Source organism: Sciurus vulgaris (genome assembly GCF_902686455.1).
Source record: "Sciurus vulgaris genome assembly, chromosome: 3".
Taxonomy (NCBI): Eukaryota; Metazoa; Chordata; class Mammalia; order Rodentia; family Sciuridae; genus Sciurus; species Sciurus vulgaris.
The window spans coordinates 157,727,392-157,754,507 of record NC_136463.1 but is presented as its reverse complement, the minus strand read 5'-3'; the positions used below and the strand labels follow the sequence as shown (position 1 = coordinate 157,754,507).

Sequence of the window (27,116 nt, the reverse complement as noted above, 5' to 3'; positions counted from 1 at the left end):
CCAGCCAAAATGCAACACACCTATGCTCTAGCATTCACACATATTTTAGAAAGAGACATGAAATTAGGAAAGGGAGATGTGGGGGCATGGCTAAGTCTTTTTGGGTCCAATTCATTTCTCTTTTTAGCTTTTGCTGTCTACGTTAGCATGGTACTTTTGTGCTACATCTTCCAGACTTTCCTATTAGTGAGGTATCTGTCAAAAGAAATCCTTAGGGGGCTCTAATAGCAGATACACAGAAGGGATGAGTTAGGTCCCCCAGGCCATCTTTCACACTGTCTCCAAAAATGGGTTCCATGGAGTCATAGGGCTCCAAAGGAAGAACCAAATGAATCCAGATGGAGCCACTTCTCTCATGGTAGGAAACTGTAGATAAGAACCTTCCAACTGTGTACATAAGTAAAGCCCATTAAATATTCATGGAAGACTCTGTCACTTAAGCAGACGCAAATGTGGAAAATGAGCTTCTTCATTATATATAGTCTCCAGTAATTGGCCAATTTACATTTATTTAACATCTACAAGGTTATGTACAGAAGCGTGTAAAAGGTACAATTACTCCTTTCCAATAGCTGATAATGTAACAAAGGAAGACATACTTTATAATTTTACTATTCAAGATCTACTTTCTCAGAAGAAGAAGAATTCAGTTGCAATTTTTTTATTCATTCAACAATATTTATTATGTATCTATTATGTACTGGGAAATAAAGATCCATTAATGGATAAAACAGATAACAATATCTGTCATCTACAAACACTGAGCACTTAAATACAAATGTATGTAGTCACAAAGCCAGGAAATGGCAAACCTAAAATTTTAACCCAATATTGCTAAACTACACAGCCCAAGTTTTGAACTTTTAGGAGACCCACTATCATCTATTACAGTTTATTTTGACAGTCCTGTTCATTTTTTAAATTTTAAATGAAATTTATATAAATATATATGTATATATATGTGTGTGTGTACATATGTGTGTGTGTGTGTGTAGTTTTTGATGGACCTTTGTTTTATTTATTTATTTATATATTGTGCTGAAAATTGAACTCAGTGCCTCACAAGTGCTTGGAAAGTCCTCTACCATTGAGCCACAAGCCCAGCCCAAGTGAAATTTATTATTAAGACTGCCATCTTTTTTTTGTGGTACTGGGGATTGAACCCAGGGCCTTGTGCTTACGAGGCAAGCACAAGACTACCATTTCATATTGGTGTTTTTAATAGTATTCTATTTCACTTTGCATTTTATCGTAGTATATAAACATATTCTGTTCTTTAAGAATATCCTGATAAGATTCTCTGTGATATGCTGATTTTTTTGACTTTCACTAATATTAATTTTTATTCTGATTTTTTCCTAAAATAATTATTAGAAGCATTTAATAATTATTCTTCATATGTAAGAGAAAATAATGCTTGAGGAATATTTTATACTTACATTTATTTGCAAGTGAAATATTTCTGATACTTAAAAAAAAAAAACCAAGAAATCATGATGAAAAAGATCTCAGAAATAAGTCTTCCATTTATTTAACAACTTGAAGTAAGCATCTTGCTTAATGGATCAGAGTGTAAACTAGTAAGTCTATATTATCTATATGTAGATTATGGGGAAGAATACAGTATTGATTGTATTATAATGATCTTCCCATTAAACACTGTACAAGTCTGATCAGGATGGAATGGACATTGCTAGCATATCAATCAAAAAGTATATATAGATGTTTATAAATAAGTCAGGAACTCTAGGAATTTCTGAATGAAAAAACCCTAAAAAAGACAGACCTGTTATAGTTGACAAAGGACTTACTTCATATGCACATTTTCATCCCTTCTAGTTATACCTAAAACATACAACCACCCATCCCACATATGGATTCAGCAGAGCCCTTCTGGGGTGTATTTTCCCAAGCAATGTCACCATGAGTCGAGCTACCACAATGGTAATGGAAGTTTGCATATTCCGGTGGCCAGTGGGCCATTTGCAAGGAAGATCAAGATTTGCATCACCTCCATTGGTCTCTCTGGTCTCCTCAGAATCACCAACTGGATCATCCCTCGTATGTTTCCCTCCATGGACATTGATCGTCTAAGTGTTTCCATAGCTTCGTGGTTGGACTTTCCCAGAAGAGACTCCCCATTGACTGCAATCAGCTGGTCATTTGTTCGTAGACGACCATCCTACGGCAGAGCAAAGAAAAATGGTATTAAACAGAGAAAAGGATGGTGATGACGTGTAGCCAATTTGGGGGAAAGTTTAAGTACATAAATGAAGCGGGGAAAACTCAGCTATTAGGAATGATTTATTTTCCACGGCAGAAAAAAGTTCTGGAGCTTATCAAATAGTCGCAAACACTAACAATAATGAATTGTGTGAAAGAATTTTTTAGAAACCTCAGAGTCCTGAGCTGCAATAATTTAGACATTAATATAATGCCTTTTACCTAAATCTTTGGCACGCATACTAATCCAGCCTGAGTCTGCCATTTGCTCTGGCAGAGACCATGTTGCTGACTCAAGAGAAGGGGTTTTAGAGACAAAAAGAAGTAGTCATATCCTTTGAAACAAGGTTTGCATTTTCAGGCAGGGAGAACCATCATGCTTAAATGCTGCATTTCTAACAGTAGTAACATGTCTTCCTGATATCATTGCTACCTCTATTGAATGGCATTTAAAAACAAACAAACAAACAAACACTTCATGTAATTTTCTCTAACACAAGAACAAAGTTGCTAGTCTGCTAATCTGCAAAAGAACACTGTGGTATATAGTGAGAAGGATCAATTTTATATCTTCTGGCAAAAAATGTTTGACTTTTTTTCTAGGGACACTCTCTCTGAGGAGCACCTTCAGCTTGCATCTCCTGGAAGGAACATATTTTTTACCACAAAGCACAAGGAGCCTCAGCTGTAGACGGGTAACCTGAACTTTGGTCTCCATCACTTTTAGGCCCTAATCATCTTCAACCAGGTGCCTCTCGTGATCAGAGGTATATGGTAGTAGCTATAAAACTGCTCTCCCTAGAAGACAACTTGGGGTGCCATGTGTATTTCCCCATATGGCAGCCTGGGGAAAGTTGCTTACAATGTGGACCTTCAGGTAGGGGATGCCATATAACTTTTTTGCACTCAGGAAGAAAGTTCCTTCATGAAGTACAGATAGAATTAGGAATTTATCATGCAGTTGCAACCTATAATTTAACAGGAATCATCATGGCAGGTGTGTACAACAATTTACCTTTTCTGAGAACTTGTTCATAAACTACCTCTAGTGATTCTCACAGAGCCCAAGAAGTTAGGGGGACCCACATTTTTATAATAATTTTACAGAAAAGGAAATGGAAGCAGGGAAGCAGAGATTTGACCCTGATCACAAAAGCAAGGCACAGAAAATCGACCAATTTTAGGTTGTACAAACCTTGGCTCTTTAGTCTTCCTACTAATAACTCCCTTTGTTACTTTTTCTAGACTACATTTGTATAATACTAGAATAGGGAAAGGAAAACATATTTTGTGGTTGAGAAGTATCTGGGATCCATGTTCAAATTAGCAGAATGAAATGCAAAGGAAAAAATCTTCCCTGAGAAATAAGAAAAGCCGATATTACCATGAACAATGGAAACAAACCATACAATCTTGGGCAGGTAGAACCAATGCAGTAGCAGATGACTTGAGGGAGTTGCTCTGCTGATGGCAGAGAAAAGGGAGGTGGGGTGAGAACTATTGTTCCAGAAAGCCTAAGCCCTTGCAGAGTCTCTAAAGATGCCACCTGCTGGATGGAGCACTCGCCATGCAGGGTTGTGGGGACCACCCACAAGAGTCCACGCCCACCAAAGGAATCAACAGAGAAGGGTGTAAAATCAGAGATGCAAGCTGTTCAAGTGGACATCCTCAATAGAGCTTAATGTCCTCCCTCTCTTCCTCCCTTCCTCGCGTTTTCCCACTTCACTTAACCTTTACCCTCATTTGGAATGAGTCTGGAAATGAGATTTACAGGAAAAGCTCAACAAGAAAGAAATCTCTTTTCCGTTATCCAATTTTGAACGAGTCATTCAAAAAAGAATAAGATTTAGACCCCACAAAATGGGGCAAAACCAAAGTAACCTTAATGGCTTAGTCAGGTAAAGCAGGGCATAGCTAGAGAAATTATTCTATTTGTCATATGATGGAAGGAAGACCACAGGGCTGAATCTTGTCACCACAAATCTTGTAGGGTAGCTGGAAACTGATATGTGGCTTTTAAAGAGGAGGAGGTAGCAGAAGAGTTGGATCAAGACCCTAGTGCTGTTAACAGGAAATGAGACCTAGCGTTGAGCTTTATGGAGGTGTGGTCTTGGCAAGCACCTAATCTGCCTTGACAAGAAGAAAGATGAGGATTAAAAGGGATGGAGGGAATGAAATCAGAGTGAGAACCCACCTGGCAACTTCTTGTGCACCTTTTCTCTGAAGTATGAGTCAAGGTCAGAGTGAAGAAGCAGACTAGAGATAATTTGTGAAGAGTTTTTGTAAAATCCCTTATCAACTATTAAGTACAACCTATTATTTGTAGCCACATTCTAAATCTTAAGCATGCAGAACTATATTTGAGTAAGATATATTTACTGTAACCAAGTCTCAAACAAAAAGACAGGTCAGGTCACCCCAGGGCAGCTGGAATTTTTTTTTTTTTTTTAAAGACATTCACATTCATCACAAGCATCACTAGAGAGTTGTAGGCACAATAAAAATCCACACTCTCTCGTTCTCAGTCTTGATTCTCCTGTTGCTATTGGTGTGTGCTTTTTCTTTATAAGATAAATGATGGGTAATTTCATTAATGGTGATGCCAGTAAGCATCATGCTGTCCTGACATTTAGAATAGAATCACAGAATTTTGCACTGGAAGGGTCCTTAGAGGTCATCTCATCTAAACTCTTATGTTTACAGATGAATAATACAGTGTCCAGAGAGGATGAGAAGTCATTTATCTAATACCTGTTAAGAGAAGCCACGGCCAAATATATTAGGACTTATTCAGCTAGCTGAGGTTTAAAGTTGGGATAGAATAGTCCAAGTCCTGAACTCTACAGCGCTCTAAATTCCCTAAACCATTATCTTCTGCATGACAATGACTAGTCCCCAAAGAGATGATGCTTCAAGAACAAGACTTTCAAAACTAGTGAAGACAATTTGCTATGCATGTCTCCTGGAAGAGACACACAGAGAAGGTGTGGACACAGGAAACAGTGCAGGGGATGGTAGGGCAAGGAAGTAAGCTGGAGGAAGGGACAAAGCTGTCTACCTACTAAGCTCTATGTGACACAAACATAATACCTCCAGGCCTAATCTAAAGAGAAGATGATGCAATGAAGACCTCGTTACTCACACTCACAAATACACCTCAAAGCTGCATGTCTTTTTTTTTATTTGAAATAATCTTGACCAAGAAAGTTAACCTCTTATGTATTTTTTTCTATTAATATTATGTTCAAGAAAATACTTAGAAATGAGAATGTGAACCTTCAACTGACTTTAAATGAATGAATTCAACTATACGAGGGTGCTATTTAGTAGTCCTAAGATATTTATTTCATTGCAATCTGTGCCATGCTTGAATATGTTAAAGGGAAAAAAAAAATCTACCTGAAGCTAAAAGACCTGAGTCATGCTCCCCACCTTTGGCACACTTTATAACTAACTCTATCCACCCTGTAGAAATGAATAAAGGAAATTCCCAAAGAGGACAAAAAATGTTAAAGAGAGAGAGGGAAGTAGAAATCACTTATGCAGGAAAATTCAGGGAAAATAAAAACTGGTATGTGGTTTAGGTCTTCATGCATTAAGATAGCTTCAAATCTCATCAGCCATAACTGGATGTATCACAGGAAGAAGGAGCAAGCACTTGGAGACCAGAAGCTTGAGTACTGCATCTCCTTTTTATTAAACACTTAATAAAGGTCAGTCCTTATGCAAATATTTTGCATGATTTTTCCCACTCATTTCTTCCAGTGACCATGTGATATAAATACTGCTATTATTTAAGAAATGTAAAGACAGAAACTCAGATAAATTATGTGACATAAAAGGGTCCTGGCATGGCTAGCTCTCCTTGTCTCTAAAATTAAGGGCATGTTGCCTGCAAACAGAGATGATTTGAGCTCTTCTTTTCCTATTTGCAGCAATAAATGTTGGTGAAAATGTGGGGAAAAGGGCATACTCATAGTGCCGGTGGGACTACAAACTGGGAAGAATTATGGAAATTCCTTGAAACACTAAGAATGGAACCATCATTTAACCTGTTATCCCACTCCTCTATATATATATGCAAAGAATTTTAAATCAGCATGCTACAGTGACACAGCCACATCAATGTTTATAGCAGCTCAATTCACAGTAGCTAAGCTATGGAGCCAACCTAGGTGCCCTTCAATAGATGAATGGGTAAAGAAATTGTGGATATATACACAATAGAGTATTACTCTGTCATAAAGAAGAATGGCTGTGACATTTACAGGTAAATGGAAAGATCTGGAGACTCTCATGCTAAGTAAAATAAGTCAATCCCAAACAATCAAAGGTCAGATGTTTTCTCTGATATGTGGAAGCTAACCCGCATTTGGTGGGGTGGAGAATAGAAGTCCAGTGGCACAGGCAAAGGGGAATTAAGGGAAAGGAGGAGGGACAGGAAAAGGAAAGGCAGTGGAATGAATCTGACATAACTTTCCTATGTACCTATATGAATACACCACAGTGAATCTCACCATCGTGTACATCCACAAGAAATTAATTGAAGAAAAAAACTATGGCACAAAGATCAGTAGAGGAAAGAGATCAGGAGGTGGGAAAGAAAAGGAGAAGGCGAGGTCCTGGGAACTGAATTCTAACAAGATATATCCCACGCTTTTCTAATTATGTCAAAATGAATTCTACTATCATGTATAGCTAAAAAGAACCAAAGGAAAAAAGGTAGTGACAACATAAGTCATATTTCTGGCAGTGTCAGGCTAAATGTAAGTATGAATTATATGACTTGTGACCAGAGCTCCTTTCTTTATATCAAGTGCTTTAAAATAAAACTGTTTTAAATCCTCCACAAAAAATAAAAATAATAAAGTTAAGCATGTACCTCTTATGCTAGGTAGTCATTGTGCTAAATGCTTTAGATGCACAAGGCAATTTAACCCTTCCACAACCATGTACATTTTAGACTGTGGCTCCTATTTTCTAAAAGAAATTGAGACTCAAGAGAGGTTAAATGAATTGTTCTAAGTCATGTTTCTGTGACCAGATTTGAACTAGGTATGGGTTACTCTGGAGTCCAAATTTTCAACCATATTGTCAGGAATTCTTAATCTTTGTACGTTCTCAGATCCCTTTGAGAATTTAGTAAAAGCTACAGATCCTCATCTCTTAAAAGCAAATATTTACAACAGGGTTTCTCCACAATTGCACATTTGGGCCTGATAATTCTTGGTAATGAGGGACTGTCATGTAGGTTGTAGGATGTTTCATGCGCCCTCTGGAGCATATCATCAACATCCAGGGGTCCCACGACCTTGTAGTTCAGCCTGTGGTATTCAGTGGTGCCTGAGTATGACCTCTACCATGATTACTGATGACATTGCATGGCTTCATCCACCTCTTTGGGCCAATTTTTTGTAGGATCCTCTACCTCTGAAGTTCTAATGAATACATAGGGGAGAGTAAGAAAGCGAAGGCAAAGAGCTGCCTCTGCCGTATTTGAGAGACGCATGAGGGAGAAGGCTAGCTTTCCCAGGCATAGCTGGCTGTGGCCCAAGGCCAGTTCACATCAGTCCATGGTGTTGAGAGGATTAATCATGACCAGATGTCGGCTCCTGCCTCTGCCTGTTTCTAATAGGGCCCTTGGTAAGGCCTACTGGGATATTATCAACACCCAGAGCCCAAACCCAAAGTCAGACTTCAGACTGCAGAGCCAACGTTCCCTGGAGTAAGGTAGGACTCCTAGAAGGGTGTCGTCTGACTAAGGCAGATGGTTATCCTGAACAAGTCCTTCTCGAGGCCCTAAGATCACTCCATACCAACATCTGCTTAGCATATTTTTTGACAAAACAAGACAAAAACCAAACCAACCTACGAAAACACACTACACTGCACATTTTAGTGATTTGACTTCATTTAAAAACAAGAGCAATGAAAGAACAAGAAGGAATCAATGTTTTAAAGAACAGTTTTTAAAACGGGGGAATAGAAGGAAGCTGGCAGCAGTGGAAGCATGTAAGGTCTCATCTTACAGGACCTTCCTACCTCAGCACCAGGTTCACGTCCACTGCCTTAACATGGTTTCAGTCTACCTGAAGAGGGCCACGCTGCCCAAGCAAGAGGCCTGTTTTCCAAGAACACAGCATTCTGGTGCATGTAACTTTGCCTGCGCTTTTCCTTCTGTCCAGAGCATCCTTTGCATTCCCATGCTCCATGTCCTTCCAGCTAGGCTAGAGGCTGGCTTACCTTCACACTTGTCTTTCCAGCAGAAAATGATGCCTCCACCTCTTGACACCCATGATCCTTTGCATATTTGTTTATCAAAACCCTTATCATGTTTAAGTTGCTTATGTATTTAATTCATTATGCTACTGACTTCCTTGATTATTGAATGAGTAGTTTTAGATTTTCTGTCTCCAGACTATTACATGTTGCCTAACTTGTTCTAGATGTTCAAGAAGCACTTGCTAAATTGAGTCACTTAAAACATCTTTCAGTCAGGTGCTTTGGACCTGGTGCAAGTATCATCTATAATGAACAAATTATTTAATTTGCAAACCATAAGTATGAGAGATCTATGAACCCAGGTTGCTTGGATATCTGAGCACATATTCAGAGATTCAAAGAAGCTTTATAATTCTGCAAGTGAGCCTGATTGCTTTCCTAGTATTGCCTCTATCTCCAAGTATTCAGTTATTGTAAAAATTTAAATCTACTTATTTAATTCTGTTATCATCTTAAGAGCCTCACTCCATTTCTATGGAGTGAACCACAAAGTCCCAGCAGCATATCATCTGTGGCATATGAAACTTTTTTTGAAAGGTTACTGAAGGGTTTTTTTTTTTAGAGCCTTGGAACATACATAATCAAAACCATTCTGGTACAATGCTTTCAAAGTATGGTCTAATCCTTTTCACTTAAAACTTTTTCTGGAAAAAATAAAGCATAAATAAGCAGATCGCAACTTATAGACTTTACTATACCTACACTGAATTTTATATTTTCTCAGCAAGAAAGTTTAAGAAGCCCTGATTTTGAAATATTGGAAACATTCACCAGCCTATGATGTAGTAATAGCATTCTAGGCTTGTTCTATGTTTTTTTTCTGTTTCCTGTCATTTCTGCTTCTTCTCTAGTCCTTCCTATCTCCTTCCTGATTTTCTGCTCTTAATTTACTCTGGCTTAAAAAAACATATTGAAAAACAACCTTTCTAAGGCATATGTATTATGTAGAAATCAGGAATCTTCTGCAGGAGTGCCTAACCAAATTAGAATCTAGAGGTCTTTCCAGTGTACTAAAAATTATCTTATTTATTTACTTCTTGTTTGTTATTTTTATATACCATATTCTGGCTTTTATAAAGACCCTAGAACTGGGAAAAAAAAAAAAAAAGCAAGAACAAACTCTGACCATAGGACTAACTCACCATGTAAAATACAAATACTAATAATGAAAAATGAATATAGCTTATTATGAGAAAGTGGTTAGTCCATTTTCCACCACTATAACAAGGACCTGAGATAATCAACGTATAAAGAGGAAAGATGCATTTTGGTTCATGGTTAGCGAGGTTTCAGTCCATGGTCAAGGGGCCCTGCTGCTCCTAGGCCTCGGTGAAGCAGCACATTATAGAGGATCATTTAGCAGAGCAAAGCTGATCATCTAGAGGCCCTGAAGCAAAGGAGAGAACTAGGAGGAGTCCAGGGCCCCACGGTCCCTTCAGGACTCATCCTTAATGACCTCAAGGCCCCCTGCAAGACCCTAGCTCTTAAAGGTTTACTTCTTCTCCATATCACCTCATGAGATCCAAGCCTCCTAGAGTTTCCAAAATGTTATTCAACATAATCTAAATGTATTTTTTATTTGCATATCCATGTATGAAGTAAAAATGTATACGTGATAAAGACCAGCAAGAACAACAAGGATGGATGCTGGTATTGTGAGATTTTAGAAGTAATATTATATTTTTATAAAGGGACTCCTACTGTGAAAAATTCATAAATAATAAGCCTAACTATATATGAATTAATAAGTCAATAAATCTGGCTTTTAGAAAAACAAAATTGGCTAAAATGTATTTTTCTTATACTTAAGTTAGTAATTTCCTTTTTCTATGGGAAAATATTATTTGCTATTTAGTTATTATTAATTTATGAATTTATTTTTCAGGCAAAGTTCCTGCCTTTAGCTGTTCCTAAAAAGTATCACATCTTGAGCTTCTTACGGTTGAGGATTTGCAATGGAGCTTTTTACACACCCAGACTGGTCCTTTGTCAGAGGCCAAAGCTTAAAAGAGACTGACTACCAGTAAGGAGCTTCAAAGTTCCTTCACTAGTAGAAAACGTTATCAATTTTAAGAAAAATGGAGAGTTGAAGAAATCATTTAACATTAGTGTTCCTTAAAAAGCTGTCCCTTTTATCTTCCTTTGGATTCATTAATTATAGATACACCACATGATTTATAGATACTGGCAGAGATGGAGGTGGAAATTACTCACACTGGGAACTCTGACCAGAGTCCTGTTCAGAGGGCGGGAGGCTGTTAAGTGTTCTATATTACAAAAAAACATAAGATTCAGGATTAGGCGACATGTTCCTGGATATTCTACAGTTGTGTCGCTCTCCCCCCAAATTCAGTTTGGTCATTAAAACATATTAGGATTATTTGTAATAGTTAAAATTCTTTTACCCATTACTAAACTATGAAATTCTGCATCTTTCAGAAAGAGCATCCCAAATTTCCTAAGCACACAAGAATCAAATTACTTAAATTATGTCTATTTCATATTCTGAGTGCATACATTTGCAATTAGCTATGTCAGGCATTTTTCTTTCATTTAATTTCATCATCATCAAGTAGTATTTATTAAGCAAAAACCTGGCTAATTAATTTTGTACAGAATAACAGATATTCTTAAATTCATTCTGTTTAAGAGCCCTATCTACTTGATACATGGCATATTTTTTTTCTTAGCAAAAACTACCTTTAAATTTTAATGTTTATCTGATTATATCAAGGTTCCAATAGGGCACATTCCTCTTCCAAAGTCAGCATATTCAAATAAAAAGGTAATTCTGAAACAGTGTAACAGACTCCATAGAATTTTTATTTTTACTATAGCATGTTAATAAATCTTACTAAATTTTTCAAAATATCACTATTCCAGTTATAAACTTTTTTTTTTTAAAGTGGTTCAGGTAGGAAAATAAGCAGTTTAAGTGGGTATGAGCAATTGATATAAAAATGTTTTGCTAAAAATTAATATAGTAATCATTAGAAAAACTAAGGAAAGCCACTGATTTCAGAATTCAATATGTTCAGTAAATGAGTATGAAAATATCTAAGGTCTTGGATGTGACCAATGACACTTTATTTGTGCTACCCTGGAGAAAATTAAAAAGTGAGTTTTTAATGTGGATTTGGTGAGGTAGAATATTTTCTCAAGGTATTTTTCTAACTGCAACAAAGACAATATTTATTTTTATTTAACAGTACTGATACCACATTTCACTTGAAATCCCAAATATGAAAATGAAATTTTAGAAAATCATCCTCAAGGACTTTAAAATTTCATCTCATAGTTCTCAGTTGTGGAGAAGTTAAACACAAATACTTATATCTGGTATATTTTGTCTCTAGAATCAATTACACTATACTTCAGGGGATAGAGCCCAGGAAGAGTGACAGAAACTAAAATATAACAGGAAGCCTATAACAGGTGCCACTATGGAGGTGTACCAGCATCTATACTTGAAGAGGAAGCATTTTGTTTAATGAATAATGCCAGTTATATATGAAGAAGCACAGCTAACAGTGATACTTCTGAGGGCTTTAGAAAGACCTCCAGAAGCCAAGTTAGCCTGCAATTGCCTGCCACATGCAAGGAAGCATTTCTGGGCAATATTTCTTAATATGCAAACTAGAAGTTATATATTAAGGAGAGATTATTACACAATTGTGAATAGAGTTAAATTACTGAAGTTTGCCTTTAGAATGAATTAGGGACTCAGTTCCAAAAGAGCATCCTAGAGTAGATGGATGCTCTTAATTGCAAACGGAGATTTACATCCCCATTAGAAATAATTCAAATAAGAGATGGAACAATGGAAGGCAGTAGGCTGAGAGGTAAGCCAGGAGAAAGAAAAGAAGCCCTCAATTAGAATCTCAGTCATTCAGGGGTTTTACATCTGGCAAGTAGCCTATCTTTGTTTATACCAATGGAAGCCCCAGGAGAATACAGCACACAGAATCCACAGGAAGAATTTGGTCATACTTTTCAAAGTAGTTTAGTTTTCAACAATCCACCTTCCCTTAAGGGAAAAACACCTTGAGAACCAATTAGTGGTATGGAGGGCCAAGAGAAAAAGCCTGCACTCTGGTAGAAAGATTATTTTGTTGATTTCGGGCAAAAACCTAGGGCCAGATGCTAAGGTGGATGTTCCCAGTTCTTATCTCCCCTTTGCTCCAGGGACACTGCAGTCTGTTACATTTGTATCTCCTCAAGAGGGACAGGAACAAAGTCTCAAAACAATTTTTGTAAGACGTAATCCAGAATCACAGAACAGGTGGCAATTTTCTGAAGAGTTAACAGTAGATTATTGGAACAGCAGAAGGGAAAAACACATTTTTTTTCCAGTTAATCAGATTTCTTGTGAGCTCCCTCAGACCTCTATATTCTTTACACTGTAAAAGGTAAACAAGACAAGTGAATACTAAACACTCACAACAAGGCTAGATTCATGATTGATGCCTCTTACTGTTTAAGATCAGCTATAAATATGCTGTCCAGTGGTTTTTAATGATGTGATCATCTGACTCAGCAGACCAGTGTCAGGAAAGAAATTTACATAAGTGGAAAGTGAAATCTTTCTGCAAGAAACAGGACTGTTAGAAACTGCTTAGGTAAGGAGACACTCACTTACACAAACATAGATATACGTATTAAACCGTCCGCCAATATCTGCTGGAGCTTAAGTTATTGCCCATAAAAAAGCAAAGATGTTTGCTTTTAATTTCCAAAAAGTCATCTCAGTTTCAATTTTACTGGGAATAAATTCCATAAACAGTGCTGTCATTAGGAATAAGAAGAATAATGTCAAGCTGGTATCCATAAACAAAACCGAAGACCCATTTAAACAGAGTGCATGTTTAGGGGAAGGTAAGTATGAGAAAACCCTGCCGGCGGGACAGCCCCTTCTCTCTAGGAGCACAGATGGATGGTATTGAAGAACCAACCCTGCAGAGCAGCATAGCAAAGGCCCTAGGGCCTGATTTTACCTGGTAAAGGCAGTAACCCCTGTCCTCTCATGTATGATTTCCCTTTGATAAAATGACAGGATGCTAATAAAATGTGAACATGAAGGACAAAACCAGAGAATCCATGTAAAACACTTGTTGGCCCAGCAGATACTAAGCACTAAGTACAATAAATGTTAATATCTGTTGTCATTGTTATCATCATTTCCCTCTGTCCCTATCTGTACATCTCTGAGCTATTGGGGAGCATTAGAGACTGACTTATGGGTCTGGATTCTCTGTCTTTGCACCCATACTTCTGCCACAGTTTCAATGTGGAGAGGGTATTTCTCCACATCACCTATGAATTCAGCCCTCTAACTTGCTTTGACCAATTGTCTCTGTGTGGATTGAGAGTGTGCTGATTCAGGGACTAGGCATGAAAAGGTTTCTCCCATTGCTGCTGGCCCTTTAACGCCTCAGCTCCAATGTTGATCCAAAGAGTAAGTGAAACCTGTGGAGCATACTCAGACCTGAAGACCTATGGTGTGAGAAAGAAACCAAACAACCTGAATTAGAGCCACCACCAGCAGCAGCTGCCCTGCAGAGTCATGGCAGAAATAAAAATTTATTGATATTAATGAATTTTTGTGGTTATTTATTATATGACAAAAGCTAACTGATACAGGAGCAAACTGGAGAGTTGTCTATTCACAATGCAATTCTTATTTGCTAAGCGTCTAGACTGAAACAAAATTGGAAGGGCAAAAGTTTTGGACAAATTCTTCAACAAAGCCAGAATTTTAAGTCCAGGGTAGTCCCCTGGAGTCTAAGTAGGTCTTCTTGGCCTTTATATGAAAACAGGCATGCATTATCAATATTGAACTCATTTTTAAGTGGCTAACATCTATTGGAATCTTCTCTTAGGTACTGTTCTGAGCATGTACTTTTACATGTATTTTCTTCTTTAGTCTCAACAATAGCATCAGCACTACAAGCCTCACTTCACAAATGAGGAAACTGAGGCATTTTGAGGAGGAATAATTGATCTATATTCAAAATAATAAAGGCAATATTCAAACTCAAGAACCTCACTGCCAGGCATGAGCCGAAGGTGACAGAGTCGAGTGGCAGAACAGGTACTTCCTCTCTATCATCGCTTTGCTACTCTCATCACATTGCCCATGTTAATTATTTAATCCTTAGAACCCTATGAAGTGAGCATTGCTTATTATTCCCATTCTACAGATGACAGGAGACAACTGGCCAAGTTCCTTGCATACATTATTTTAATTATTTATTTATCTTTTAAGTTTTTACAGGCTGCATTTTGATTCATTGTACACAAATGGGGTACATCGTTTCGTTTCTGTGGTGTGCACGATGTAGATTCATACCATTCGTGTAATCATACATGTACATAGAGTAATGATATGTCTCATTCCACCATTTTTATACCCCCCTCCCTCTCACTTCCTTCTACATAGTCCAAAGTTCCTCCGTTCTTCTCTCACTCCCCACACCTCCACCCCCATTGTATATCATTCTCCACTTATTAGGGAGGTGGCGGGCTGGCTTTGAATGCGTGTGATGTACTTAACTGCTACGCTATGTTGACTACTAAAGTCACATTGCCCACCCCAATGAGTCCTGATTTCCCACTGGGGTGGGCAATGTGACTTTAGCTTCCTTTTCTTTAGAAATGTATAAGCTTATCCAAATGTCTGAAAGCAAACATGCACCCTGAGCACCACAGTTATCTTCGAGTGTAAAACTGTGATAAATGACCTTTAATTTACACTACACTCATTCTCAGGCTCCACTGAGCTTTCATTCCTGAAAGCACGATTTTCTCATTTGTTGCCTTTACATCAACTTGTTTTTAGTTTTGTTTTTTTCTGCCTGTGTATTTTTAGGCTCAACTCTGACAGGTTACAAATTCAGAGGAATCCTAATGGAGTAATAAATAGGATGTGAAAAAGAATGTTAATCATAATGGGTTTTTAGAACTGTCTCTGGGAAGTAAAAATAACCATCTTAGGTAGGAAACAGACCCTGGACCTGTTCACACATACATTCCCTGAATCTGGCAGGAAAGGCTCAATGGCCTCAGCCCAGCACACACCTCCCCCATCCTGACCCCAGCACAACAGCCACACCTGCAGGGACCTTCCCCTGAGCCTGCAAATGTCATCTTCTCACCTTAAAAGCAGCGCCTCCGTGGATGATGGATTTGATAAAAATCCCCAAATCTGTTCCAGTCTCTCGGGATTTGTTCCCTTTCAAGCTCACCCCAAGGCCAGCAGAGCCTGAGTCATTCAGCGGGATCTCAAAGGTGAGTTGCTCGCTGGTCTCTAGGGAGAGTGCATAGCAGTCGGGTTCTCCTTTCTGTTGGGAGAATGAACACGAAAAGAGTGAAGAAAAGGAAGCAGACTGGCAGTTCCCCCTCTCAGGTGACCAAACAGATGCAGTGGCAGGACGGGTGGTGGACCTGTAGTGGTTGTAATCCTACTCTCAGCAAAGGTCGGTTGCCTTTCTGCAGGGGCTGCTGCCATGTCACCAAGTGGGGAATGAGCTCTCAGGGGAGATGTTGGGTGACGGTCAAGAGAAAGAACCAGAGTCATGCAAAGTGAAATCTTCCATAGCATTTGGAAATTCAGCAGAATATTTTTAATAATGTATTATTAAAATATATTATTTATTAAAATACATTGTAGAGGCTGGACATTAGGCTCAGGGAATGGAAGGTATCAAAAGATACCTTAGGATACCATAGTCTCAACATCTTCATCCTGTAGATGAAGAAAAAGAGCTTAGTGGGGAAATATGTTAAAATTTCAGGGAAACATTTCATTTAAATAATTTAAAACATCATTTACCATGAACTCAATGCTATTGGTAAAGATTGTCAATAGGACACAGAGCACCAAAAACAAACAAAAACAAAAGACAAAAAACGAAAACCACACGCTCAAAAAAATGTTCTCTAACTTTAAGGATAGAGAAATGTGATTTCTAATGGATACATGGAATTTAATTTCCCTTTTCAAATCTCATGCTCTAAACCTGCATTTTAGGAAGTAGAATCCACTGCTAATCAGTATTTGGACCGTAACAAAAGTTATTATGCACAACAAATAATTCATATCCTCTTTGACAAATCACACCTAGACACGAGCCAACTATTCTCCAGATATGATTAATCGTATCTGGTCCCTAGTGTTTTCAAATATACAGTAGTGGGAACAGACACCTGCTGTACATGTGACAATCTTTGTAGGTGTCCCTCTGTATTCTTCTTAAACTTGTAGAAATCAGAAACTGCCACAGCATTTAACAGGAAAATTTGAAAATGAGATGTTCCTGGAAGCCATCAGCTCATTCTGGACCAGTTGTTCCTCCCTCTCTGTAATTATGCCTAGAAACTCTCATCTTAAGGTCACTTTGAGGGGACTCTTATGTAAAATTGCATATTTAAAAAATTACTATGACTGCCTGAATGTCAGTCATGAATAACTATGAAATCAGAAGTAGCAAAGAACCTATAATTAAAACAGGATTAAGGGGTCTGATCATAGCTAGATCCATCGACATGACATTTTCAACTCCTAACAAAACAGAGAGGACCCACGTGGAACTTTTAAAGAAATAGTTCCTTATTTAATTTCATTGTAAATGAAGTTAACTGTGATGATTTTCACAATAGATTGTTCAAAGACATGAAACTTTATTGCTTAATTTAATAAACCTATTACAGGTTAGCCCTTTTAAACTAACCCATTATATTATAATCTAAGGGAAAAAATTCCATGATTTGATTCAAAATAGCTGACTTTTTTTTTTTTTTTTTTTTTTTTTTTTTGCTATTGGAAAGACAGAACTTGGCACTAAGTGTAAATAATCAACCTTCATCTTTGTCTTCCAATATGCCCGTTAGACTCCATAACATTTCAGTCATTCATGTTTCCTGGCCTCTGGGATTTGGTTAATTTCAGTCTAAGAAAGTTCCAGTGAGTTAAAGTATAAATTAAAGGTGACTTATTCTGATTATAAATTCGTGAATATTTTAAGAGGAAAAACTAGAAAGTTTCTCTGGCTTTTATCTAAGAGAGACAAAGCAATGAAGACTAGTTTTGCTTTAGAGTTGCAGTCAAGGATTGCTTAAGGATGGGGACATCTTCTGAGAAACCATCATCAAGTCAGATGATTTCGTCCTGTGGATATGATGGAAGGTACTTACACAAACTGAGATGGCTATGATGTCTGTGGCCAAGGAATCTATGGACCATCATCATTCATATATGCAGCTTATTGTGGAAAAAAATGACATTGTATTGTGCATGACTACCTTTGAACTACTTTTCTACAATCAGTTTTCTTTTGGCAACTGTTTTTAAGATTAAAATAAGATTGACAATCATTATTTTTTTGCACTAACACCTTTCCTTTGTTATCTGAGTATAAGAACAAAATAAAGATCAAATGGCATTATGCTTATCTCTTTATTTGAAACTCACCTCTGCTGTTCCTGTTATCTCAGAGTCAAAAATGAAATCAAAACAAAGCATTAGAGACTAACAGTGACTTTGTGGTTCTATTCTAAGTGTTTTACACATATAACTACATGTACTTTCATAGCTATACTGCCAGGTTTATTATCATGCCCCATTTTACAGATGAGGAAGTCAAGAAACACAGTGGTTGAGCACCAAGCCTAGAGTCCAAAGGACTTTTCCATGCTGGGTCTTTATGGAGCCCAGGTAGCCTGGTTCCTGGGTCAGATTATTAAACTATTTATTTTTAGGGATGAGTTCTCTGTTGTCCACTGCATTTCCATGTTCTCCATTATTCTATACCCATTTCAACAAAGTACTAAATTTTAATATTTATGGGTGCATTAAAATATGTATATATAATAAATTGCTAAGTCAAGCTAATTAACATGCATTACCTTACATATTTATCAATTTATGTGGTGAGACCATTTAAAATGTACTCTTAGCAATTTTCAATAATACAATACATTGTTATCATTTACAGTCAACATTTAGTATAACAGAGCTCTCAAACTTACTTCTAGAATTGAAGTTTTGCATTCACTGACCAACCTCAGTCTTCCCCACCCCTGGTAACCAGTCTTCTGCTCTCTGATTGTACCGAGTTCAACTCTGTTAGACTCTTAACTGCTATGCTGTCTAAATTCTTGTGTTACAACTGTTGTGAATCACCAGTATGATATGACCTACCCTCAAGAAATTCCAAAACAGAGTCCAACAATGACAAGCAAAGAAGGACATGAATTTTATAGTCTCCACCAGCTAAGTATGCCTCACATCTTTCTTTTGCTTTACCACACTCAAACCATAATTAGTGGTCTCTCATAATAGCAAAATTCCCAATGGTGAAGGAAGCCATTACAGTAGTTAACACAGTCATTTCCTCTGTTAGAAATAAATGTCCCTTTACCTAATGTACAAAAAAATCAATATGCTGAAGGCCTCTTTCCAATAATCTTAGTTCAGCCAGCAACTTTGAAAATCAAACTCAAATCTTGCCAGACAATGTTCTGTAGCAGATGCAAAGAGTTAAGTACTCTCAAGTGCCTCCAACACAGGGCCTGAGTGATGTGACAAACAAAGGCAATGTCACACCCCACATCAGACCCTCCCTGGCGTCCTGTCTTATAGACAGGTATTCTTTCCACATTGTGTCTCCTGTATCTTTTCTTTTATAATGCTCCCCCTACACACACACACACACACACACACACACACACACACATACACACATGTGCACACACGCACACACACAAAAAACTCCAATGAGATAAGGCTAGTATAATTAGGAAAATATTGTGAATTTCTTTTTTTTTTTTTTTTTTTTTTTTGTCTTATCATTATTTCTCATTCTTTGCTACAGGCCATGACATAGAGTCCTCCAGATTCCTAGAGCCTAGAACTAGGCTCAGAGTGAATCATCCAGTGTCTTCATTGCATAAAACTATGCCTAAGGCCCCAGCAACCCGCCCAGAGTCAATCATACTGAATCCTCAACACAGGCTTTCTCAACCTCAGCACAACTGACATTTGGTGCCTGACAAGTCTTTGCTCTGGGGGACTATTCTATGCAGCATATTTGTCAAACCCCTGGCTACTTTCCACTGGATGTAATAACCTCCTCCCCTACCTGTGACAACCCCAAATACCTTTAGAGACTCTCCAATGTCACGTAGGGTCAAAATCACCTCCAGTTGAGAACTACTGTCTTGAATCAAAAATTACCAAATGCAGTCAAATTCAAAGCAATCACCCCGGTGCAGTGGCACATGACAGTGATCCCAGCAACTGGGGAGAGTGAGGCAGGAAGCTGGCAAGTTCAAGGCCAGCCTCAACAACTTTGTGAGGCCCTAAACAACTGAGACCCTGTGTCAATATAAAAAGGGCTAGGGATGTGGCTCAGTGGTTAGATGCCCTTGTGTTCAATCCCTAACAACAACAATAAAAACAAAATCAAAACAAAACAAACAGAACTAAAAGCCATCTAGGATTTCCTGCCTCAGAGAAAAAGTCAAAATCCCTAACAATGTCCTAAAAACTCTTCTAGGCTAAGTGCTCTGACTCTCTGCTCTGACCCCATCTGCTGCTCATGCTGCACCAGCCACGATGGCCTTCCTTCTTTTCCTTAACTCACCTGCACACTCCTAGGGTCCTTTACACTGCCCCTTCCCTCTGCTTTGAATGAGCCTCCGCGGTATTCTGCAGACCTTATACCTTCATTTCTCTGTCCAAATGTCAACTCATCAGTGTGGTCTTTCTTGAGCTTTCAACTTAAAAGTATTACTTGCCTCTCAATACCATTCTGCTCATGTCTATTATCTTGCTTTGCTTTTCTCCATGACATTTATCACACATATATACTTGCTTATTCTTTTATAATGTCTCTCAAATGTACAGACCACTATATTGTTGGTTTTTTTTCCTCACCAATGTATTCCTGTTGCCTAAAACACTTTCAGACTTAAATACAGATGCAGGGTAAATACTTTTTGGTGAATGAATTGAAATACATGAATAAGTATCCAAAGGTACATGCCTGGGTGTATGTATCGATGTGTATCTGTGATTATGTATTTGTGGGATTTTGTACATATCTACAAGCAAATGAATAAATTAATGGTTCCACATTGGATGCAATGCTTTAATAAGCTAAACGTTTATATAAATTAATTTCTTACATTAAAATAATCTTAATAAGCAGAAGGTATTATAGGATTAGGGACTCTCCAGTTAAGGTTAATAAAGGTTATAGGGAAACGTTAAAGTAACCTAGAACAATTTCCCTTTAGACACTGTACTTCCTGCTCCTGGAGAGGTCACCCAGCTTGCCTTCAACATCAAATTTTCAATGAAGGCAAGATACTTTGTAGCTACTAATTTGTGATGGATACAGGCCTGTTCATGGTTTTAAATTGCACCAGGTACCTCAGATTATAAGTGAACGCTGCAAACAATAACATTCAAAGTATATTTCATCAAGTTTGAGAAATATTGTGATCCAGCACCCAAAGTCACATTATTTATCTATCCACTCCCATCTACCCATCCATTCATTCATCCACCTACAGGCATGCATGCAGGCACACACGGACACACTCCACAACTTTCTAGAGATAAGATTCATCCAGAATACAACTCATTCTGGAGCTGTTTGTGCTGTTCTACTCCATTTGATTTTTTAAAGAATTTGGTTATAACTTACAAAATTGATTTTATAATAGGTCACAATTTTTACTTGGGAAAACACTGCCATTATGTATGTAAGGGTATTATTTTCATTAAATAAAGAGGACAAAGGAAATGAAAACCCGAATGGTAAGATGTTAACCTCCTTTTCTTTCCTGATTTCATAAGCCATTTTTAATGCTTTATCCCCTAACCTTTTCTTTTTTACGAAGCCTTCAAGTTCCTGTAACTGTTTTCTGTTATCATCTTAGTTTTATGTATAGGTATTTCTCTTCTCTCTTCCTTGCAGCTGTTTCTCTTCCTATTTCTCCACCGTCCTGTTTTGTCCTGTTCTGTGTAATGATACTCTACTCCAAAACCCAATGAATTGATTGTTAGACTTGAAATTCAGAGATGAGATGGGGCTGAATGAAAGAACTTCTCTTTACAAACCATAGTCATTTTCCAAAATGTTATCAGATACCTTCTATGTAAGAAACACCCTAAGGGAAAATGACCAGTTTACAAAGAACATAATTGACAAAAACTTTATTGAGTGACTTAGGAGAGATTTCCTTTCCTTCACACTATTATTAGGAGAGGAAGAAATAAAATTTAAGCATATGAAAGAGAAAACAGAAGAGTCCACATAGTCAGGACTTGACAGATACACTAACCATTTTTATAAAACAAATATCAAAAGTAATTACTTGGCATGAGAAGAAGAGAGGCAGAAAGACATCTGACTAGGGAGGCAACCATACTATTAAGAGTATTCCAAATGCAGCCATCTCTAGAATTGCAACAATCTTGTATTGCAAAGCAGAGCTTGACTCACACAAGTGAGTCACTTTCCCCTCCCCCCTTTCAAACCCTGTGGGAATCCACCAGTCCACCGGACCAATGTTCAGTTTCCCAGAAGCCCAGGTCAGACCTGAAAGCATCATGCTAAACTTTTAAGGTTCTCATTTCATTAAATGCTGTGCTCTTGGCTCAGCACGAACGAGCTTTGGATGTCTTTGCCTTGCCTCCCAAATGTGTAATTAGTCTGTGTTGTGAGCAGCTTACTTTATGTAAGAATTATGTTTCACATGCAATCATTTTGTCAATTACCAAAACTCAAACAAAAGAGCTTTAAGGGGAAAAAATGAACAAGATTTTCTTATACATAAAGCAAAAGCTATACCTGGAAATTCTGCTAGGATATTTTATAATAAGCTTAACCATTGTTAATTTTTGCCTAAGTAAATTCTAAGGAATTTAAAGGGATGGAACTTTTATTATAGTGAAATAAATTTTCACAACAATGAAAGGATAAGACACCTGCAAGACACTTAATTTTCTGAAAAAAAAATTTTTTTTTAATCTTCTGAAAAAGCACTAGGTAGCTATTATAGGCATGAAAGGTTTTTGGCCAATTGGATTATATAAAATTCAGATTGTGAATATCATCCTACAGTGGGGATCAGAGGCTCATTCCAACAGCAGGGAGGTATTTTATTTTTTATTGTACTTTTCAGAGAGTAAAGAAAAAGATTAGAGATGAACAGGTGCACGTCAAGGTAAACGGTGATCTAAGTATGATCATTTTAATAAATGGTAAAGGACTCTTTCTTCCACTACTACTGATGTATAAACAAAATCAGCAAAACTGTTGATAAGCAGGCAGATGATCTTTTAAAGTATTTGCCTTCTGGACAATCAATATACGTGAATCTCAAAAAAGAATCAGATATCAAAGTGCTAAACATTTATTTTAATCTGAATTCTCCTCTAAGTTGTTAAGAAATAGCCCAAAATTCAGTATCTCATATCTATCATAAAGAAAAGAAAAAACCTAAGTTAACGTTGACATCAGTAGGGAAAATGTTTCAGAGAGCTAAATGTAAGCAACACTGATATGTACTTTTAATGAAAGAAAAAAATTTAAAGGTAGATTATGTTAGCTCAAAATTGTCAAAATTTAAAATTTATGTCTTTATTGGACTCTCTCAAAGTGCACATTCATTCATTCATTTCAGATAACTTTGAACCACGACCTGAATGAAGAAAATCCTAGACTCTTTTTGCATTTGAGATATTTTTATTGTTGAATAATTATATAGAATAGCAGGATTCATTGTTACATACTTGCATATACACACAATAGAAAAATATAATTTGCATCATTTCCATTCCCCAGTATTTCCCTTTTCTCTCTCCTCCCTCTTCACCCTTCCCCTTTCCTTTACTGGTCTTCCAGTAAAGTAAATGTTTAGCACTTTGATATCTGATTCTTTTTTGAGATTCACGTATATTGATTGTTCAGGAGATCCCCTCCCACGTTTTTTTCTCTCTAGCTTTCATATAGGAAAGAAAATATATGACCTAGACTTTCTAAGCCTGGCTTAGTTTGTTCAAAATAATGTTCTCAAGATCCATTTTCCTGAAAATGACATAATTCATTATTCTTTGTGGCAGAATAAAAATCCATTGTGTATATATGCCACATTTTCCCTATCTATTCATTCATTAACACATATATAGGCTGGTTCCATAATTTGGCTATTGTTATTGGTGCTGCTATAAGCACTAGTATGATGATTTTAATTCCTTTAGCATAAATATCAAGCAGTGTTACAGTGGGTCATATGGTGTTTCCATTTCTAGTTCTTTTCAGTACCATACTGATTTCCATAGTAGTCATACTAGTTTAAAATCCCATTGATAGTGTAGAAGTGTTCCTTTTTACTCACATCCTCTCCAGCATTTACCATAATTTATATGACTGAGGGTTACCATGCTAACAAGAATGAGAAGCAATCTCAGCGTAGTTTTGATTTGCATTTATCTAATGGCTAAAGAAGCTGAACATTTTTTTCATAATTTGTTGGTCATTTGTATTTCTTCCTTTGAGAAGCATATATTTAGTTCATTTGCCTATTTTTTGGGTTGTTTTATTGTGGTAAGTTTTCTCAAGTTCTTTACTCTAAGCATTAATCCTTTGTTGGAAGAGTAGCTGGCAAAGATTTTCTCCCATTCTGTAGGTTCTCTCTTCACATACTTGTTTCTTTTGTGGTGCAAAAGTCTTTTAATTTGATGCCATCCCATTAATTAATTCTTGGTATAATCTCCTGATCTTTAGGGATCCTACAGAAGAAGTCATTGCCTGGGTCTATATTTTGGAGTGCTGACTCTGTTTTCTTCTAGCAATTGCAATGTTTCTGGTCTAATTCCTAGGTCTTTGACTCATTTTGAATTGCCTTTTGTGCAAGGTAAGAGATAGAGATCTAATTTTACATATGGATGTTCAGTATTCCCAGCATTATTTGTTAATAATATCCTAATTAAGAGAAAAATGTTTTCAGCTTTTAATCATTTGTTTTGTTTGGGTTTGTTGTACAAGGCCTTTATGATATTAAGTTCCTTCTATCTCTAATTTATTCAGTGTTTTTAACATGAATGTGTACTGAATCTTGTTGAAGGCTTTCTTTGCATGCATCGAGATGGCTGTGAATTTTTTTCTTTTAATTCCATTTCTGTGGTGAATAACATTTATTGATTTGCATATGTTAGACCATCCTTGCAGCCCTTGAATGAAACCAATGTGGTCATGATCTTCCTAACGTGTTGTTGAATATAATCTGGTAATATTTTATTAAGGATTTCTGCATGTATGCTCATCACTAATATTGGTCTTTTCTTGATGTGTTCTTTTCTGGTTTTGATACTAGGGTGATATCAGCTTCATAGAATGAATTTGGAAGTGTTCCACCCCTTTCTATTTCATGTAATAATTTGAAGAGCATTGGAATTAGTTCTGTAAATGTCTGCTAGAGTTCAGCTGAGAATCCATCCACTTGGTTCCAGACTTTTCTTTGTTGGAAGACTTTTTATTACATTTCAATTTCATTGCTTGTTTGCTAAGATGTTCATTATCCTTTTCATTCAATTTTGCAAGTAATATGGGTCAAGAATTGTATTTCCTTTAGATTTTCCAATTTGTTAAAGTTTTCAAAATGGTCCCTAATGATCTTCTGGATTTCTGTGATGTCTGTAGTGATATCTCCTTTTTCATCTCTAGTTTTATTACTAGAACTCATTCTATAATATGTTCTATGTAAAAATGTATTCTATGGTCAGTTAAGTTAGAGAGTCCCTACTTCTTGACAGGAAACCACTTCCTATCACCATAGTACAAGCAAACTGAATGGAAAGAGGAAATTATTATTATTATTCTCTCCCTTTCTTTTTGTTAGTTTGACTCAGGGTTTATCAATTTTGTCCATCTTTATAAAGAATCAACTCTTTGTTTCAGTGAGTCTTTGTATTGTTTTTATTGTCTATTTCATTATTTTTGGCTCTAAATTATTTCCTTTCCTCCACTGTTTGGAAATGGCTTGTTCTTATTTTTCTAGAATTATAGATTTATCATTAGGTTGCTTACTTATAATCTTTCTTATTGTTTTATGTAGGCATTCATAGCTATAAACTTTCTTCTTAGTACCTCTTTCATAGTGTCTCAGTTTCTGATGTGTTGTATCTTTATTGTTGTTTGTGTCAAAAATTTAAATATTTATTCTGATTTCTTCTATCATGTGGGGGCATAAATATTTATTAGTATGTTTTCTTGTTGGATTGTCCCCTTTATTATTATTAAATGATATTCTTTTTCAAGACACTTTTTTCATGTGTTTTAAAACCCATCTCAAAGAAAGTGGGTGGAAGGAGTAATCTTCTGAAAACAAGAGTAGAGCACTGACTGAACTTATCCATACTAATTTCCTCTAAGTAAAAGATTAAACTATACCAGAAAGCAAATGTCAAAAAATAGTCTTTATTTATTGCCTGTTCAATATAAAAGTGCCTTAATGTAATCTAAAGTGCCAGATTAACAAAAGTCCAACAAATCAGAGTCGAAATTCTTTTAACTTCCCCTCCTTATAGTATATAAACTTGAAAGAATGTACACAAGCATCAGAATCTCACATTGTACCCTGATAATATGTATGATATTTATTTTATGTATCAGTTAAGAATAAATTTAATTAGTTAAAATGAAAAAAATATATATAGATAATTCAGACAGCATGCATTTTTATAAAACTTGTACTTTTTAGAATCGAGAAACAATAGGTCTTTTTATTTATTTATTTATTTTTTACTTTTTTCCTGTTAAGTGTAGATTAAAGAAAGTTCATTAAAAATCTTAAATGTTTTATGTGAAACAATTCACTGGTTAAAATACAAGAATATATATGTTTTTATGAACATAAGATTCAAGAATAATACAATTGTAATAAATTAATGACCTAAAAAGGAAGCTAATGGGCATGTTGCTACATAAAGCAGTCCATTTGGGAAGCCAAGCTTTGAAGTGGACTACCTTTAATATCTCTGACATCACAAATACTTGGCATGCCAGGCCTCCTGCATTTGATGCCTTTAAAAGAGACACATCCTCAAGGATAGAAGTGAAACACAAATCAAAATGCAGAGCATCACAATGAAGTGGCCACACTGTGCTTGCTCTGCTCACAGCCTGACTCTCTGCTCAGGAAGCAGGAGTGGCACTAAATGATGTGGAGGTGCCCTCTGACCCCTGCGGCGTGATTTCTGAGGTCTGACTCAAGGATGTGCCCAAGTGAGACTGGCTTCAGATACCAACTAAGCCCAAAAAACTGGCCCTCTCTAAGACATCGATCAGTGTGACACATGCTTTCTCAGTCATTGCATGTGGGGGAAAGGAAGGGTTCTCTGACAAAAACATTTGAGGAATTTTATTTTTAGACTTCTTGGATCTTTTAAAATGTGAATATATATTCAGAATCTTTGAGAGGAAACCAGAGCATAATTTTCATCACGTGATAAACACGCTTCATCGTATGGTCTGAGGAAGATGAGAGATACGTAAAAGAGTCATACATGTAATCCATAATTGAGTCTAGCCTTGATCAGC

The 27,116-nt window shown here is 36.8% G+C and overlaps 1 protein-coding gene and 1 long non-coding RNA gene across 4 annotated transcripts in view; both read right to left on the bottom strand.

Annotated features, from left to right (window-relative positions):
* Positions 1-27,116, bottom strand: part of PARD3B (par-3 family cell polarity regulator beta) — a 1,072,202-nt gene that overhangs the window by 466,959 nt on the left and 578,127 nt on the right. For all 3 annotated transcript variants that reach the window (XM_079130568.1, XM_079130566.1, XM_079130567.1), the window contains exons 11-12: positions 15,660-15,845; positions 2,012-2,182 (exon numbers count right to left, since the gene is read on the bottom strand). In XM_079130568.1, the coding sequence (XP_078986694.1) occupies positions 2,012-2,182; positions 15,660-15,845 (357 nt within the window). The remainder of the gene's footprint in view (positions 1-2,011; positions 2,183-15,659; positions 15,846-27,116) is intronic.
* On the bottom strand, positions 16,183-25,596 carry LOC306655925. Its single transcript, XR_013762352.1, has 3 exons — positions 23,470-25,596; positions 19,234-23,413; positions 16,183-19,199 (listed from the first exon to the last, which is right to left on the bottom strand). It is a non-coding gene; the product is annotated as an uncharacterized lncRNA (long non-coding RNA).